Here is a 16,888-nt window from a genome sequence, read left to right on the forward strand (position 1 = left end):
CTGCCTGTCGCCCCAAAATGGCGGACACAATGAGCCGGCGACGCGCCGGTTGTCCGTGAGGTGGCTGTGAAGACGAACAGTCGGCGAGGCTCCGCAGTTCAGGCAGAAGACCCTCGTCCAAGCAGCAGGAAGAGGAGGAGGCGGCCCAACTGTTGGCCGACTTCCCTCTAGCCGCCGGCGCGGCGCCCGCCCCGCCTGGGTTGGCCCCTCGGCAGCCCGCCCGTTCGCCGCCGGGCCCCGCCCCGGTCCTGCGCCGCCGCTGCCTTCCTCAGCCGCCGCCATGAAGCTGACCGATAGCGTGCTGCGGAGCTTCCGCGTCGCTAAGGTGTTCCGCGAAAACTCGGACAAGATTAACTGCTTCGATTTCAGCCCCAACGGCGAGACGGTCATCTCGAGTAGCGACGACGACTCCATCGTGCTCTATGACTGCCAGGAGGGCAAGTGAGTGCGGCGGAGGCCCTGGGCCCAAGTCTCAGTGCCTCCCTCCCTCCGGTGGCCCAGCACTGGTCCCTCGGCCCGCCCTCCGTCCCAACTTCAGCCCCCGGCGTATTTTGCACGCGTTCCTGCCAGGGCCGCCTGCACCCCGCAGCCGTCCAGGAGACCTTTTATTTTTTCTTATTAAAAAAAATTACGATAGTCATAATTTTATAATAGCATTCTTATTTGTATGTTTTTGGTCTCCTTTGAGCGCTATGCATCGCTTGCCAAACCCCACCTTGACCTTGACCTTTAAACGCCCGGTCCGCCCACCGTGGGCCCAGCAGGTAGCGTTTTCAGCTTCTCAGGCTGTCAGAGGTGCTGGTCTGCTCTGGCCTCGACGCAGGACTGCAGGGGCTGCTCTCCTGCCTCCTTCGGCAGCGTCAGCTCGCTCTTCTGCCCTCTCCGCTGTGACCTCGATTCCGCCCTGGCACTCCGCCCATCCCCTGCCCCTCAGCTTCCCGCGGCCTTTCTGCCGTCAGACAGCGTGGGTTGCAGTTCTTAGCTGTCAGGATTTATTTGTTGTGCCTCTTTGAGCCCCCTTGCTTTTTCTTCGTGCTCGTAGCCTTTCTCTTATTCCTTCAAATTCGGTGCCCACGTTCATAAGTGAACTTTTCAGCAACATCTAAAACTTCTTTTTGCCACACACAAACGAACTTGGTCTTCCCATCCTGACCTGAATGTGAGCTTCCGTTAAAACAAAGCAAGCATCGTAGAACAATTTCAGGTTTCCTTTCATACTTTTTTTTTCTATTACACTTTTTGGTCCACTTTGAATTCCAATTCTGATCATGAAACTTTTATGTTGCCACAAGTCATCTGGAGACCCACCATACCTGCATCTTTTCGCAAAATCTAAGCACAGCACTTTGACTTTTCCCCTGGGGGTCCTTGTCAGCCCCCTCACCGCACGCCTGTGGACTTGCAGCTCCTTGGAGCCAAAACTAGTTTAGATTAAATTTGTTTTACCCTTAGCCACCTTCCCCAAGAAGGCTCGCTGATGTTTGGTTTAATTCGGTGACCTCTGGTTTTGTCAGACTTGATTATGTTACCTGGTAACAGATACTATTATTATTATTGTGAGGTCTTGGGTTTTTTCCTACCTTCTCTAGCTGTTCCTTTTGCCTTTTTTTTTTTTTTTTTTTAACTGGTGTCTTTCTTTTGGAACGTATCTCTTCATTTGTGAATTTGATTATCTGAAATAATGCTAGTTTGGACTGAGCTATAATGGTATCCCCCCTAATTTTTTTCCCACTGGGACTGTGAGAAAATATTACGTAACTGGCTCTGGATCTGCCTGCAGTATGTGGCAGAGTGGTCTGCAGTGGTGGTCTTAAGGAAGAGGGAATTGTTAGCTGAACAAATACTTAGTTATTTGAGTCAGTGTTACTCCTTGAGTAGATAGATTTCTGTCCTGGTCTGTTCACTTGAATCAGTTTAGAAGAGGAAGTAACACTTAAAGGTGTGGTAGTAGGGTGGGCATTGTGGGGTCCTGGAGGAGTAATTTGAAGCTGGCTTGCATGAAATGTTTAGTGCTTTTGCACAGATTAGAACCTCTTCCCAGAACCTCAGGATGGAGATATATATCCTCATTTAAAGAAAATGAAGGTTGTGATAGCCTTTCTTTGCAGTTTGTCCCCAAATTTGGCATAATTTTGATTTGGGAAGGATGACCTTGACGTGAAGTCCTGTCTTTTTTTTTTTCCTTGTGTTTTTGGGACAGAGTCTCCCTCTGTTGCCCAGGCTGGAGTGCAATGGCATGATCTTGGCTCACTGCAACCTCTGCCTCCCGGGTTAAAGCGATTCTCCTGCCTCAGCCTCACAAGTAGCTGGGATTACAGGCGCCTGCCACCATGCCCTGCTAATTTTTGTATTTTTAGTAGAGACAGGTTTCACCATGTTGACCAGGCAGGTCTTGAACTCCTGACCTCAAGTGATCCACCCACCTCGGCCTCCCAGAGTGTTAGGATTACAGGCATGATGTGCTGCGCCTGGCCAAATCCTGTCTTGTTAAATGTAAAATGCTAGTTTTGTGACATAAGGCAGTTTATTCACTCACATAGCATTTTTACATAATTACAAACGAACAGAAAGTTACAACAATGTTTCAGATAACTCCCATATGATTCAGTAACTGGTTACATTTTCTGCATTTGCTTCATCACTGTAGGTAAATATTTATATATACTGTGTGCCTCCCCCCACCCTTAGAGTTGGAGGTATCAAGCCCCTTTATCTCTAAATACTTCAACATGGACTTTCTTTCTTTCATCTTTCTTTTTCTTTCCTTTTTTTTTTTTTTTTTTTTTGAGATAGAGTCTCGCTTGGCCGCCCAGGCTGGAGTGCAGTGGCGTGATCTTGGCTCACTGCAACCGCCAGCTCTTGGGTTCAAGCAATTCTCCTGCGTCAGCCTCCTGAGTAGCTGGGATTACAGGTGTGCGTCACCAAGCCCGGCTAATTTTTGTGTTTTTAATAGAGACAGGGTTTCACCATGTTGGTCAGGCTGGTCTCGAACTCCTGACCTCGTGATCTGCCCTCCTCGGCCTCCCAAAGTGCTGGGATTACAGGCGTGAGCCACCGCACCCGGCTCAACATGGATTTTCTAAGCACAAAGACATTCTTACATAACCGGAGATCCAAATTAGGAAATTTAGTATTGATACAATACTACAGGGCATGCTCTTTTGAGTTTTCTTTGATCAATTAATTGTGACCTTGTTTTGTTATCTGTGGTGAAGGAGTGGCCTGGTAGGTAGGAGAGAACTGAGTTCTAGTTTGGCCTGTGACTAGGTATGTGACATTGGTCAAATTCTCTGGATATTAAACAACCTCTTTAGTTTCCATTCTAGGCAATAATATGACAAAAAATTTTGTTGCTAGTATAGGTCAAACCAACCTCAGAAGAAAAGAAGTATTTCCTTGGAAGACATGGTATTGTATCTTTGTTTTTTTTTTTTTTTTTTTTTTTGATATGGAGTTTCGCTCTTGTTGCCCAGGCTGGAGTGCAATGGCGTGATCTCAGCTCACTGCAACCTCTGCCTCCCGGGTTCAAGCGATTCTCCTGCCTCAGCCTCCTGAGTAGCTGGGATTACAAGCATGCACCACCATGCCTGGCTAATTTTGTATTTTTAGTGAATATGGAGTTTCTCCATGTTGGTCAGGCTGATCTCAAACTCCCAACCTCAGGTGATGCACCGCCTCAGCCTCCCAAAGTGCTGGGATTACAGGCATGAGCCACTGTGCCTGCCCAGCCTTTATTTTATTCTTTTTTTTTTTTTTTTTTGAGATAGCCTCACTCTTTCCTAGGCTGGAGTGCAGTGGTGTGATCTTGGCTCACTGCTGCAACCTCTGGCTCCTGGGTTCAAGCACTTCTTGTGCCTCAGCCTCCCGAGTAGCTGGGATTACAGGCGCCCATCACTATGCCCAGCTAATTTTTGTATTTTTAATAGAGATGAGGTTTCGCAATGTTGGCCATGTTGGTCTCAACGCCTTACCTCAATTGATCCACCCACCTCGGCCTCCCAAAGTGCTGTGATTACAGGCGTGAGCCACTGCACCTGGCCCTTTTTATTTTATTTTTTTTAAAGACAAAGGTCTTCCCCTGTTGCCCAGGCTGGAGTGCAATAGCATGCTTATAGCTCACTAAAGCCTTCATCTTCCGGGCTCAAGCGATCCTCCCACCTCAGTCTCCAAAGTAGTTGGGCCTACAAGCACTTGCCGGCTTACTTGGTTATTTTTATTTTAGTGGAGACAAGGTCTCACCAGGTTGCCCAGGCTGGTCTCAAACTCCTGAGCTCAAGGATCCTCTCACCTAGGCCTCCCAAAGTGCTGGGATTACAGGTGTTAGCTACTGTGACTGGCTGAAGGCATAGTATCTTTATTAGATGACCCTAATGTTAGAATTTGGGCGTTTGAAAATGGCTAAAGCAAGATTTTGTATGCTTAGTATTTTCCAGTTTACTGGTCATTTAAATTTTCTTTATAATGGAGTTCGCCCGTTGAGTGATATTTCAACTTGGAAGAATATAAAGGATATTGTTTGTGGTAGGTGAAGCAAATTACTCAAAGCGAAAGGTTAATACTGTTTTCCTTGTTGATGCTTGATCACCAGAATTGGTTGGAGGAAGGAAGCTTACCAAAATATTTGAAAAATGCCATGCATGTACTTTGTAAGACCCACATGGATGCAGCACAATATAATCTTGCTTTCAAATTAGGAAGTGAGTCCAGGTGAGGTGGCTCACACTTGTAATCCCAGCACTTTGGGAGGCCAAGGCGGGCGGATCGCCTGGGTCAGGAGTTCAAAACCAGCCTGGCCAGTGTGGTGAAACCTGTCTCTACAGAAAAATACAAAAATTAGCTGAGCCTGGTGGCAGGGGCCTGTAATCCCAGCTACTCAGGAGGCCGAGGCAGGGAGGCAGAGGTTGCAGTGAGCCAAGATTGTGTCACTGCACTCCAGCCAGGGTAACAGTGAGACTCTGTCTCAAAAACATAAAAATAATAAAAATCAAATTAGGAAATGAAATGAGGCAATAGATTTCTGTTATTAGGAAAAAAAATCTCAGGTTAGTGTTTCTGATAAATTTGAGACAAATAGACGAGATCTAAGTGGAACCAGAAGTTTTCCTTTTTTTTTTTTTTTTTTTTTGAGACGGAGTCTCGCTCTGTCACCCAGGCTGGACTGCAGTGGCCGGATCTCAGCTCACTGCAAGCTCCGCCTCCCGGGTTCACGCCATTCTCCGGCCTCAGCCTCCCGAGTAGCTGGGACTACAGGCGCCCGCCACCTCGCCCGGCTAGTTTTTTGTATTTCTTAATAGAGACGGGGTTTCACCGTGTTAGCCAGGATGGTCTCGATCTCCTGACCTCGTGATCCGCCCGTCTCGGCCTCCCAAAGTGCTGGGATTACAGGCTTGAGCCACCGCGCCCGGCCAGAAGTTTTCCTTATATTATTCCGTTTTAACTTGTCAAGTTAGAGTTGGCTTTTCACGTTCTTTTTTTTTTTTTTTTTTAAGACAGAATTTCGCTCTTGTTGCCCAGGTCGGAGTGCAATGGCGCGATCTTGGCTCAATGCAACCTCCACCTCCTGGGTTCCAGTGATTCTCCTACCTCCGCCTCCCGAGTAACTGGGATTACAGGTGCCTGCCACCACACCTGGCTAATTTTTTAAATTTTTAGTACAGACGGGATTTCACCATGTTAGCCAGGCTGGTCTCAGACTCCTGACCTCAGGTGATCCACCCACCTTGGCTTCCCAAAGCGCTGAGATTACAGGCGTGAGCCACTGCGCCTGGCCAGGTTCTGTTTTTACTATTGTAAATGGGATGAAATAACTGATGTAAACTTCTTCCACTGGTAGAAGCAAAGTCAGCTATCTAGAGAGTAAGTATATAGCCACACACTCAGATTCCCTCACTGGTTACCACACAGTAACACACATCAGAACCCCAGACAGTGGACTTGGCAAAGTAGCCTTTGCCGATCTTTTTAGGAGTGAAGTATTATTTCAGTAAAGGTAAGAATGTGGAAAATCCAGTGCATTTGTAGTGAGAAGTCTTTTGGAAATGGGTTTCATGTAGGGAAACCCTTGGCCTCACTTTAACAAAAATTGAAAGTGCAAATAATTGACTTCTTAAAGCCTGCTTGAGTCATGTGATTGTTTCGTATCTAGATTCTGAGAGGATTTTACATTGAGAGGGTCAGCTTTCATTTTCATAAATTGGAACTCTTGGTTAACATTGGTACAGGATTTATGAAATCCTTCTAAAGACCTAAATGTAGGACATTATGTTAAAGGCTTGCTTGTTTTCTGAAATGGTCATATTGGAGAGTTGTTTTAGCATGTGAATCTAGATTTACATAGATATTTAAGTCTCAAATTTTTCTTTTTCTTTTTTGAGATGGAGTCTCGCACTGTTGCCCAGGCTGGAGTGCAGTGGCGCTATGTCAGCTTACTGCAATCTCTGCCACCCAGGCTCAAGCGATTCTCCTGCCTCAGCCTCCAGAGTAACTGGGACTACAGGCGCGTGCCACCACGCCCGGCTAATTTTTGTGTTTTTAGTAGAGATGGTTCTTCGCCATGTTGGCCAGGCTGGTCTCAAACTCCTGACCTCAGGTGATCCACCCTCCTCGGCCTCCCAAAATGCCGGGATTACAGGCGTGAGACACCGCGCCCGGCCTAACATTTTTCTAATTTAACCAGTATGTGTTAGAGTTTTTGGTTAAAGGTTCTGTTGAGATCAGTTTTAGCCTTGCTCTTCAAGGTTCTGTGGAGGGAGACATTTAAGGAACTTCAACAAATGGAGATTGGTAACCTCTAGCTTGGAAATGTGTGATTTTTTGTCTGTTTGTTTGTTTTTGAGGTGGAGTCTCACTCTCTCGCAAAGGCTGTATTGCAGTGGCACGACTCTTGGCTTACTGCAACCTCTGCCTCCTGGGTTCAAGGAATTCTCCTGCCTCAGCCTCTCGAGTAGCTGGGATTACAAGTGCGTGCCACCACACCCAGCTAATTTTTGTATTTTTAGTAGAGATGGGGTTTCATCATGTTGGGCCGCTCTCGAACTCCTGACTACAGGTGATCTGCCTGGCTCGGCCTCCCAAAGTGCTGGGATTACAGGTGTGAGCCACCACCTTGTGGCCAGAAATGTGTGATTTTACGTTAAAGTAAAAACAAAGGAACTATTTAACTGGTTTTGCTAGAGAAAGTTAGGCTTGCCTTCTAAAAGGCTCAGCAAGTGCTTTTGACCTGTAGGATAGGAAGGAAGGATGTCTTCTGCAAGAGCAGGTTACATTAGCAAAGGCAAGCAGTTTTTGCATCTGGTTTCAGTCCCTCTTTGTTGTAAGTTAGGACTTGTTTTGTGTGCTTTTCTTCCCAAGTAGATGTACAGCCAGGCATCACTTAGATGGGGATCATTATGTGAGTTTTTGTTGCACAGCGTCATAGAGTGTACTTACACAAACCTGATGGTATAACCTGTACATACCTAGGCTGTGTGGTATGGCCCATTGCTCCTAGGCTACAAACCTGTACAGCATGTTACAGTACTGAATACTGTAGGCAATTATAATACAGCACTGTTTGTGTATCTAAACATAGAAAAGGTACAGTAAAACAGTATAAGGAATTTTAAAAATGATACATCTGTTGTAGAGGGCAGCTCCATTATGATCTTATGAGACCATTATCCTATGTGCTGTCTGTTGTTGATAAAAATGTCATCACATGGCACATGATTGTATATTTTCTCAAAGCTTACTTTTGAACATTGTAGTAAAGACTGAATTGAATCGCCAGATTTACTTTTACTTCCTACCTAACCTTGCCATTAGGTGTTCTAAGGTGGAAGGCTTCTTCAGATGGCTGTTGCTTGAGGGTTGTTTTTTCCCTTTTGGAAGAAATTGTTTCTTTCCAGTGTTAGAACTTACCAAAAATCCTCACCTTTGCTACGTCATTCAAGTGCTTCTCTTTATGTGGGTATCCCAGATTTTGATGATGGAGAATGTTTATGACTTTCTCTTTCTATTTTCTTATCAGACCAAAGAGAACCCTGTACAGTAAGAAATATGGCGTGGACCTCATCAGATACACTCATGCGGCAAACACAGTTGTTTACAGCTCTAACAAAATAGACGGTAAGCAAGCCTTCTTTTTAGGAAGTTAAGGTCGTGGTTTCCTTTGTTAAATAGTTCATGGAATCTTTGTGACTACTTCTGCTTTGACTATAGTTACTTTAGTTTAAATATTTTCATATAATGTTAGTAATGTTAATTACGTTGTTTTGACTGAAGGAATGTTGGAAGCAAGCCATTAGCACTTTTGAAGGACTTGAGACTGAGTATGAAGAGTCTCCAATTTAGAGAGGGGAGTGGAAAAATGAAGCAACGAATTGTATTTATGATTTGTACTTCCTTAAACTTAAAAGAACACTTTTAAAGCCGGGCGTGGTGGCTCATGCCTGTAATCCCAACACTTTGGGAGGCCGAGGTGGGCGGATCACTCGAGGTCAGGAGTTCAAGACCAGCCTGGCCAATATGGTGAAACCTCGTCTCTACTAAAAATACAAAAGTTAGCCGGGCACAGTGGTGTTCGCCTATAATCCCAGCTGCTCGGGAGGCTGAAGCAGGAGAATCGCCTGAACCCCGGAGGCGGAGGTTGTGGTGAGCCAAGATCCCGCCACTGCACTCCAGCCTGGGCAACAGAGCAAGATTCCATCTCCAAAAAGAACACTTTTAGAACAAAGAAAAGGAAAGAACACTTGACACACAGCAAGTGATAACAGGACTTTTTCTTTCAAAATGATAGAGATTTGAGAAAAGTTTCACAAATGCTTGAACTATGATAGTTTAAGGGAAGTTAGAACAGTTTGGGTATTTTCCCAACCTTAGTCACCTCTGATTCCAGGAACGTTTTTTGATCTAAAGAGTAAAGAGTTACTCTTAGAAATTGAACTTGTGAGTTTCTTTCTATTATAAACAATCTCTGTTTTTACCTGCATTTCTCGAGATAAGTCCTAAGAGATTGTCTTGGTAACTGAACTGTAACACTTATTTTCATGTTAGGATTCTTTAATTTTTTTATTTTTGTTTATTTTTTATTTATTTTGTTTTGTTTTGTTTTTTTGAGACGGAGTGCAATGGCGTGATCTCAGCTCGCTGCAACCTCCACCTCTCGGGTTCAAGTAATTTTCCTGCCTCAGCCTCCCAAGTAGCTGGGAGTACAGGTGTGTGCCACCATGCCCAGCTAATTTTTTGTATTTTTAGTAGAGACAGGGTTTCACCATGTTAGCCAGGATGGGTCTCGATCTCCTGACCTTGTGAGCCACCATGCCCAGCCTATTCTTTATTCTTTTGAGACCGAGTCCTGCTCTTGTTGCCCAGGCTGGAGTGCAATGGTGCAGTCTCGACTCACTGCAACCTCAGCCTCCTGGGTTCAAGCGATGCTCCTGCCTCGGCCTCCCAAGTAGCTGGTATTACAGGCACCCACCAACACGCCCGGCTAATTTTTGTATTTTTAGTAGAGTTGAGACTTCACCATGTTAGCCAGGTTGGTCTCGAACTCCTGACCTCAAGTGATCTGCCTGCCTCAGCCTCCCAATGTGCTGGAATTACAGGTGTGAACCACCATGCCCGGCCAGGATTCTGTTTTTAAACTTATTTCAGTGGTTTACTGATGATCATCTCACATTTTGCAGTAAGGATTTTTTTAGGCCAGGCATAGTGGCTCATGCCTGTAATCCCAGCACTTATGGAGGCCTTGGAGAGTGGATCACTTGAGCCCAGAAGTTTGAGATGAGCCTGGGCAATGTGGGGAAACCCCGTCTCTACAAAAAATACAAAAATTAGCCAGGTGTGATGGGATGTGCCTGTAGTCCCAGCCACTTGTAAGGCTGAAGTGGGAGGATTGCTTGAGCTCTGGAGGTCTAGGGTATCGTGAACTGTGATCACACCACTGCACTCCAGCCTGGGTGACAGAGCGAGGCTCCATTTCAAAAAAACAAAAAAGATTTTTCTTTTTGAGACGGAGTCTCACTCTGTCGCCCAGGCTGGAGTGCAGTGGCCGGATCTCAGCTCACTGCAAGCTCCGCCTCCCGGGTTCACGCCATTCTCCTGCCTCAGCCTCCCGAGTAGCTGGGACTACAGGCGCCCGCCGCCTCGCCCAGCTAGTTTTTTGTATTTTTTAGTAGAGACGGGGTTTCACCGTGTTAGCCAGGATGGTCTCGATCTCCTGACCTCGTGATCTGCCCGTCTCGGCCTCCCAAAGTGCTGGGATTACAGGCTTGAGCCACCGCGCCTGGCCAAAAAAAAGATTTTTCTAATGTCATTCCACAAGGATGGCTTATACTGCTATTTTGGCTATGCCTATCTCAGAGCAGATTGGGTGGACGTCTTTTTTTTTTTTTTTTAGTTTCTTTTTTTTTTTAAATGAGACTCTTCTGCCTGTACTTGATTTTTAGTAAGTATATCACTTCTACTTTCCATGCCTGTATTTCAGAAGTGGTTTTCTAAGGAAGCAGCGTAGTTAATGATTTTGGACAAGAATGTAAAACCTTAGGATCCTGAGGAAACATGTCTATGTGATCATCTGAATGACTGGTTTATTTCTTCTGTTGGGCTATTTTTCTGAGTGATTAAATGAGGATTCTCCAAATGTGGTGCAAGATGAGGCAAATGTGTGGCACTTGTAGCTTTGCTACCAGGCCTCTGCTGTGAGGATGTTCCCTTTCCTGTCTCAAGTGCATCCTGAAGAGTTCCTCCAGCGCTCCGTTTCCTTTTGCCTGATTCCAGGCTGAGGTAGTAGTTTGTACAGTTTGAGGGTCTATGATACCACCCGGTACAGGAGATAACTGTACAGGCCACTGCCTTGCCAGGAACAGCGCGCCAGCTGCCAAGTGGGGCTGAGAGGATGGCGTCGCCCTGCTCATCTCTGGGAAACCAGGTAATGGGAAGGAAGTCTTTTTCTTCTTAGGGCAGGTGAGTCATTGTTAGCAGTAGAATAACTAGAAATACTTAGTAGTTGTCATTCAATAAGTTTGAAGATGTTTTCAAGGAAAATTGTGTAGTGTTCAAGCTATGGAATATACAAATATCCCTATTCCCCCTCCCAAGTTAAATGCCCTCTTATTAGAAAGCACTAACCCCTGGGATGACTCAATGCTTTCAACCCCTTTATTCCTGTGTTCTGTTTGCCTTCAGAATGTTCTTTCCATGCTTTTCTTTCTGCATTTTGGTACCATTTTCCCTTAGCTGTTTCTCAACAATTTTTCCTTATTCCTAGTCTTTTTAAGGGGATAATACTTTCCTCTTTTGTAGTTTTATTTTTTATGGCACTTCATTTCTCTATCGCCACCATCTTTTTTGTTTGTTTACTCTTTCAGATAGAATCATTTGGTTAAGAGTGTTTGTCTTATTTTTCCCCAAGCACAAATCTCTGATTATTCCTTTCTTTAATATTGTCAAAATCTCACTGCTATTACTCATTGGTATAAGGATTTAATTTTTTTAATGTCTTAAGATCTTTTTAACCCAGGTCTTGACATCACTTCTCTGACCTTATGTTTATTTTCATTGTAATTTGTGTATCCAATTGAAGAATGTTCAAATGTTCAAGAGGGTGGGTCAACACACTGATAGAGAACTCTAGACAAAAATTGCTGCTAGGATTCAACCTGATCTTCAGTTTAACTGCCATGGCTGCTCACCTCTTTAAGTCTGTTTGCTTAACAGCCACATATTTTTCTTTAAGGTTTGCCATTCTGTGGACACTAGACCAATATCTAAAATTATTATGTGTGCTTTACTCGTTTTGTTTTTTGGCCAGGGTATATTTGCAGGGCGCGAGTTGCATTGTAATTATGAAGAAGCCAAATTGGTAATATAATGTGTTTTCAAACATTGCTTTCCATGCCATCAACTTAAGAGCTCTGCTTTTGAGTTAGGTGAAATCTACATGCCCACTCTTCAGCTGCAGAGTAGAATTATTCACCATTATTTATTCATGCCTTGCTTGGGATATATAGAAGATAAGGGATTATTTGACCTTGTCCTTTCAAGATGAAAATGCAAAGTAAGTTTATTTTAAACAGTATGATATCATCATACCTTGTTTGTCTTTTTACAGATACTATTCGTTACTTGTCCTTGCATGACAACAAATACATCAGATACTTTCCTGGACATAGCAAAAGGTAAGACCCATGTATTATAGAAGCAGATAGTTCTTTTGTCCCTGAGGTTACCCAGAGAATAGAAGGCTAGAGAGAGCTTATTAGTGAACTGAAGCTACTTCCTCACTACTGTTTGGCATTCTTCATCTTAAGTAGTCAACTCTTGATTTACTAAGGTTATAGAGGTGCAGGGGTAGGTGTTCAGAGATATCTCAGTTAAAATATAACTAGGCCCCGTGCAGTGGCTCACACCTGTAATCCCAGCACTTTGGGAGGCCGAGGCAGGCAAATCACTTGAGGTCAGGAGTTTAAAACCAGCCGGCCAACATGGCGAAACCCCATCTCTACTAAAAATACAAAAATTAGCTGGGTATAGTGGCAGGCACCTGCAATCCTAGCTACTTGGGAGGCTGAGGCAAGATAATCACTTGAACCTAGGAGGCGGAGGTTGCAGTGAGCCGAGATCACGCCACTGCACTACAGCTTGGGTGACAGAGGGAGACTCTGTCTCATATACCTATATCTATATATATGTATTTCTAGTTATATATATTTTATATATATAATGTGGGTTACATATAATTTTATGTAAAATTTTATATAATTATATATAATTACATATATATATATATATGTATGGTAACCCAGGATGGTTTTGATTGGTATGGAGCCCTGACAGGAGATAGCCTGAGAGCCTCCTGTTAGGAGTTACACTTCCAGGCCGGGCATGGTGGCTTAATGCCTGTAATCTCAGCTCTTGAGGGCAGATTGCTTGAGTGTAGGAGTTCGAAACCAGTCTAGGCAACATGGTGAAACCCCGTCTCTACAAAAAAAATACAAAAATTAGCCAGGAGTGGTGGTGTGCACCTGTAATTCCTACTACTTGGGAGGCTCAGGCATGAGAATTGCTTGAACCCGCGAGACAGAGGCTGCAGTGAACCAGGGTGGCGCCACTGCACTCCATCCAGCCTGGGTGACAGAGCAAGACCCTATCTCAAAAAAAGAAAAAAAATGTTGCACTTCCAATTGGGCAGGCCATTGTGTTGCTGAAATAAGAAGGCAGCTGAAACTATAGTTTCAGACAAAGGATGGCTCATGGTAAGTAGATGTTTTTGCTTGTTTGTATTCAAATTAATGTTCACAAATGTACTATTTGTAATTAAGAGTTGATGCAGTTGTTTCAAATCCTTTCCAGTCTTCCCAATTATTCACCCTCTTGACCTCCTGATTTTTTTTTTTTTTTTTTTCCGAGACAGAGTCTCGCTCTATCACCCAGGCTGGAGTGCAGTGGCGCAATCTCTGCTCACTGCAAGCTCCGCCTCCCGAGTTCACGCCATTCTCCTGCCTCAGCCTCCCGAGTAGCTGGGACCACAGGCACCCACCACCAAGCCCGGCTAGTTTTTTGTATTTTTAGTAGAGATGGGGTTTCACCGTGGTAGCTAGGATGGTCTCAATCTCCTTATCTCGTGATCCGCCCGCCTCAGCCTCCCAAAGTGCTGGGATTACAGAGGTGAGCCACCGCACCCAGCTGACCTCCTGATTCTTGATAGATGACTTTGTCCCTCCTTTTATGAGAAAATTAAGGCTGAACAAAATGAGTTCTTTCAGCTGGGCGAAGTGGTTCAGGCCTGTTATCAGCACTTTGGGAGGCTGAGGTGAGAAGATCACTTGAGTCTGGGAGGTCGAGGCTGCAGTGAGCCATGATTTTGCCACTGTACTCCAGCCCGGGCAACAAAGCAAGACCCTGTCTTCAAAAAAAAGAGTTCTTTTAAACATCTGTCCCTTCCACCTAAATTCCTCTCTTCCTTGGAATCCTTTCCTTGAGAAAGCTGTGGTCTTTCTTTCACAAAACAAACCTTCCTCTTTCTGCTTGCTTCCATCTCCTTAATCGGCTTTTCCTTTGCTGCCTACAAATTTACTTGGTCTTTCTTATCTTAGGTCTACTTATTGACCCTATCACCCACTCCTTTTCACTATCAAACTTGAAAGAATAATCTGCACATTCCCATCTCCACCTCCTCACACATGTTCACTGTTGAAATCTTTTTTGCACTAGTCCCAGAATCATCTGTGGGGCTTTATCCAAACCTTTGTCCTTCATTCCCTGCTGCCTCTAGTTAAAACCCACTGCTTTGGGCTTTTCTTGGTGTTTAACCTCTCAATAAAACTTACTTTCCCATGGCAGGTGACTTTTCCCATGTTGGTTCTGTTCTTGTAGTTCTTAGCCTCTGTTTTGACTCTAAAATAAATACTCTATCCGCTTTCTTGTGATTTTCTATCAGCATCGCTGATTTCATTCACCTTCATTCAGGTGGCTTCCCAAATCAGTATTTTTAGCTCATGTCTGTTATGAATTTCAGACCCACCTTCCACCTACAGGTTTTGTTTTTTTGTTTTGTTTTGTTTTTTGAGATGGAACCTTGCTCTGTCACCCAGGCTGGAGTACAATGGTGTGATCTTGGCTCACTGCAACCTCCGCCACCTGAGTTCAAATGATCCTCCTGCCTCAGCCTCCCGAATAGCTGGGATTACAAGCGCACACCATCATACCCGGCTAATTTTTGTGTTTTTATAGAGACAGGGTTTCATCATGTTGGCCAGGCTGGTCTCAAACTCCTGACCTCAGGTGATCTGCCCGCCTCGGCTTCCCAAAGTGCTAGGATTATGGGTGGGTGTCACCCATAATCGCCCAGCACCACCTACATGTTTTATACACATCTTCGTAGCTGTCTATTCTGTCCAATACTCTTTCCAATACTCAGGTCCAGTAGTCTGTCTGTCATTGTTACATTCTTTGGGCCAGCTTCTCTCTATCTTCCTCATATTTCTTCATCTCTGTCTCTTCCAATTCTGGCTCAAAGCATCTGTTGTCAGTGCACTCTTTTTCCCTTGCCATCACATTCAGTGAGTTGTTAAACTATTTAGTTCTCCCTAGGTTTAACCTCATGTATTACTTTTTTCTGTGTTCTCTCCTTTGCTTCTGCCCTGGCTCACATACCGTGTAAGGTAAATTATTGTTAGCTCCTAATTAATCATCCCATTTCTTACCATCCTGCTTCAGCATCCTGGATTGCAGTTTGATTGCTTCACCATCTCCCTTAATGGTTCTCTACATTTTCCTTGCTCCTTCCTCTTGTAGTCAGGTTCTGCCCCTTCTGGCTCTGACCCATTTTCCCAGCATTTTCTCCTACCGTTCCCATTAAGGTGAACTCTGGGCTACTTCTTGAACATGGGCTTCATGCCTTCCTGTCTGGCACCTGTCAGAAAGGTGTCTCCCTTCGAAATCCTTTCCACCTCAGATGTTGTATCTTTCCAGAAGCCATCTCTGGTTCTCTTGGAGTCATGTGGACTGGACAGTTAAAATTCCTTACACTTGGGGTCTGTCTTCTCCATGTGTTCCCTGTACTTCTCAGCATAGAGTCTTGTACCTCCTCTGAGCTCTTGGGCTGAATGCCATGGCATAAAATTACATGTCCACAATGTGTTCTGCTCATTCTGGTTTTTGTTTTTTGAGACGGTGTCTTGCTTTGTTGCCCAGGTTGGAATGCAGTGGTATGATCTCGGCTCACTGCAACCTCCATCTCTGGGGTTCAAGCGATTCTCCCGCCTCAGCCTCTTGAGTAGCTGGGATTACAGGTGCACGCCACCAGGCCTGGCTAATTTTTGTATTTTTAGTAGAGATGGGATTTCACCATGTTGGCGAAGCTGGTCTCAAACTTCTGACCTCAGGTGACCCGCCCACCTTGGCCTCTCAAAGTGCTGAGATTACAGGCGTGAGCCACCGCACCCAGCCTGCTGATTCTGTTTTATTACCTCCTCAGCATTCCCAGGAAATTTTGGCTTTTAACAATATCTTTTAAAATTTTAAGTTGAGGAGCTGGTGCAGATGTTAGTTGAGTTACATTGGAAGAAAATGTTTTTAAGTGAGTGCCTCTTGATGGTATAACCACAAAAAGGGATCAAATCAGGAATACAGTTGCTGTTAGCGTAGGCTTGTGGTTCTCTAGGTGTGGTGCCCAAATAGCAGCCTCACCCATCACCTGGGGCTAGTTAGAAACTCAGATTCACAGACCCCAAGTCAGGCCTACTGGATTAGAGGCTCTGGGAGTAGATCCTAGCAATCTGTTTTAACCCACCCTCCAGGTGATGCTGATGCCACTTAGGTTTGAGAACATCTGTGTAGTCCTCACACATCTTGATAAGGAATCATGCTTTTTTGTGTTTTTTTAAATTGAGATACAGTCTACATACTATAAATGATTCCTTTAAAAATGTACAATTTAGTGGTTTTCACTATATTTGCAGAGTCGGACAACTATCACCATTGTCTAACTTCAGAACATTTTTATCACTCCAAAGAGAAACTCTGTACCCATTAGTAATCACTGCCCCAGCCCCTACCAACCACTGATCTACTTGTGTCTCTATAGATTTGCCTATTCTAAGGCTGGGCGCGGTGGCTCACGCCTGTAATCCCAGCACTTTGGGAGGCCGAGGCGGGCGGATCACGTGGTCAGGAGATCGAGACCATCCTGGTGAACACGGTGAAACCCCATCTCTACTAAAAATACAAAAAAATTAGCCAGGCGTGGTGGCGGGTGCCTGTAGTCCCAGCTTCTAGGGAGGCTGAGGCAGGAGAATGGCGTGAACCAGGGAGGTGGCGGAGCTTGCAGTGAGCAGAGATCAGGTCACTGCACTCCAGCCTGGGCGACAGAGTGAGACTCTGTCTCAAAAAATAAAAAAAAAAAAAA

At 44.8% G+C, this 16,888-nt stretch overlaps 1 protein-coding gene across 1 annotated transcript in view; it reads left to right on the plus strand.

The window, feature by feature from the left end:
- WDR82 (WD repeat domain 82) overlaps positions 1–16,888 on the plus strand; it is a 24,768-nt gene continuing 7,880 nt past the window's right edge. The window contains exons 1-3 of the mRNA XM_025377781.1: positions 1–441; positions 8,009–8,106; positions 12,092–12,158. Coding sequence (XP_025233566.1) covers positions 281–441; positions 8,009–8,106; positions 12,092–12,158 — 326 coding nt within the window. The 5' untranslated portion in view covers positions 1–280. The remainder of the gene's footprint in view (positions 442–8,008; positions 8,107–12,091; positions 12,159–16,888) is intronic.

This window comes from Theropithecus gelada, chromosome 2 (genome assembly GCF_003255815.1).
Source record: "Theropithecus gelada isolate Dixy chromosome 2, Tgel_1.0, whole genome shotgun sequence".
Classification (NCBI taxonomy): domain Eukaryota; kingdom Metazoa; phylum Chordata; class Mammalia; order Primates; family Cercopithecidae; genus Theropithecus; species Theropithecus gelada.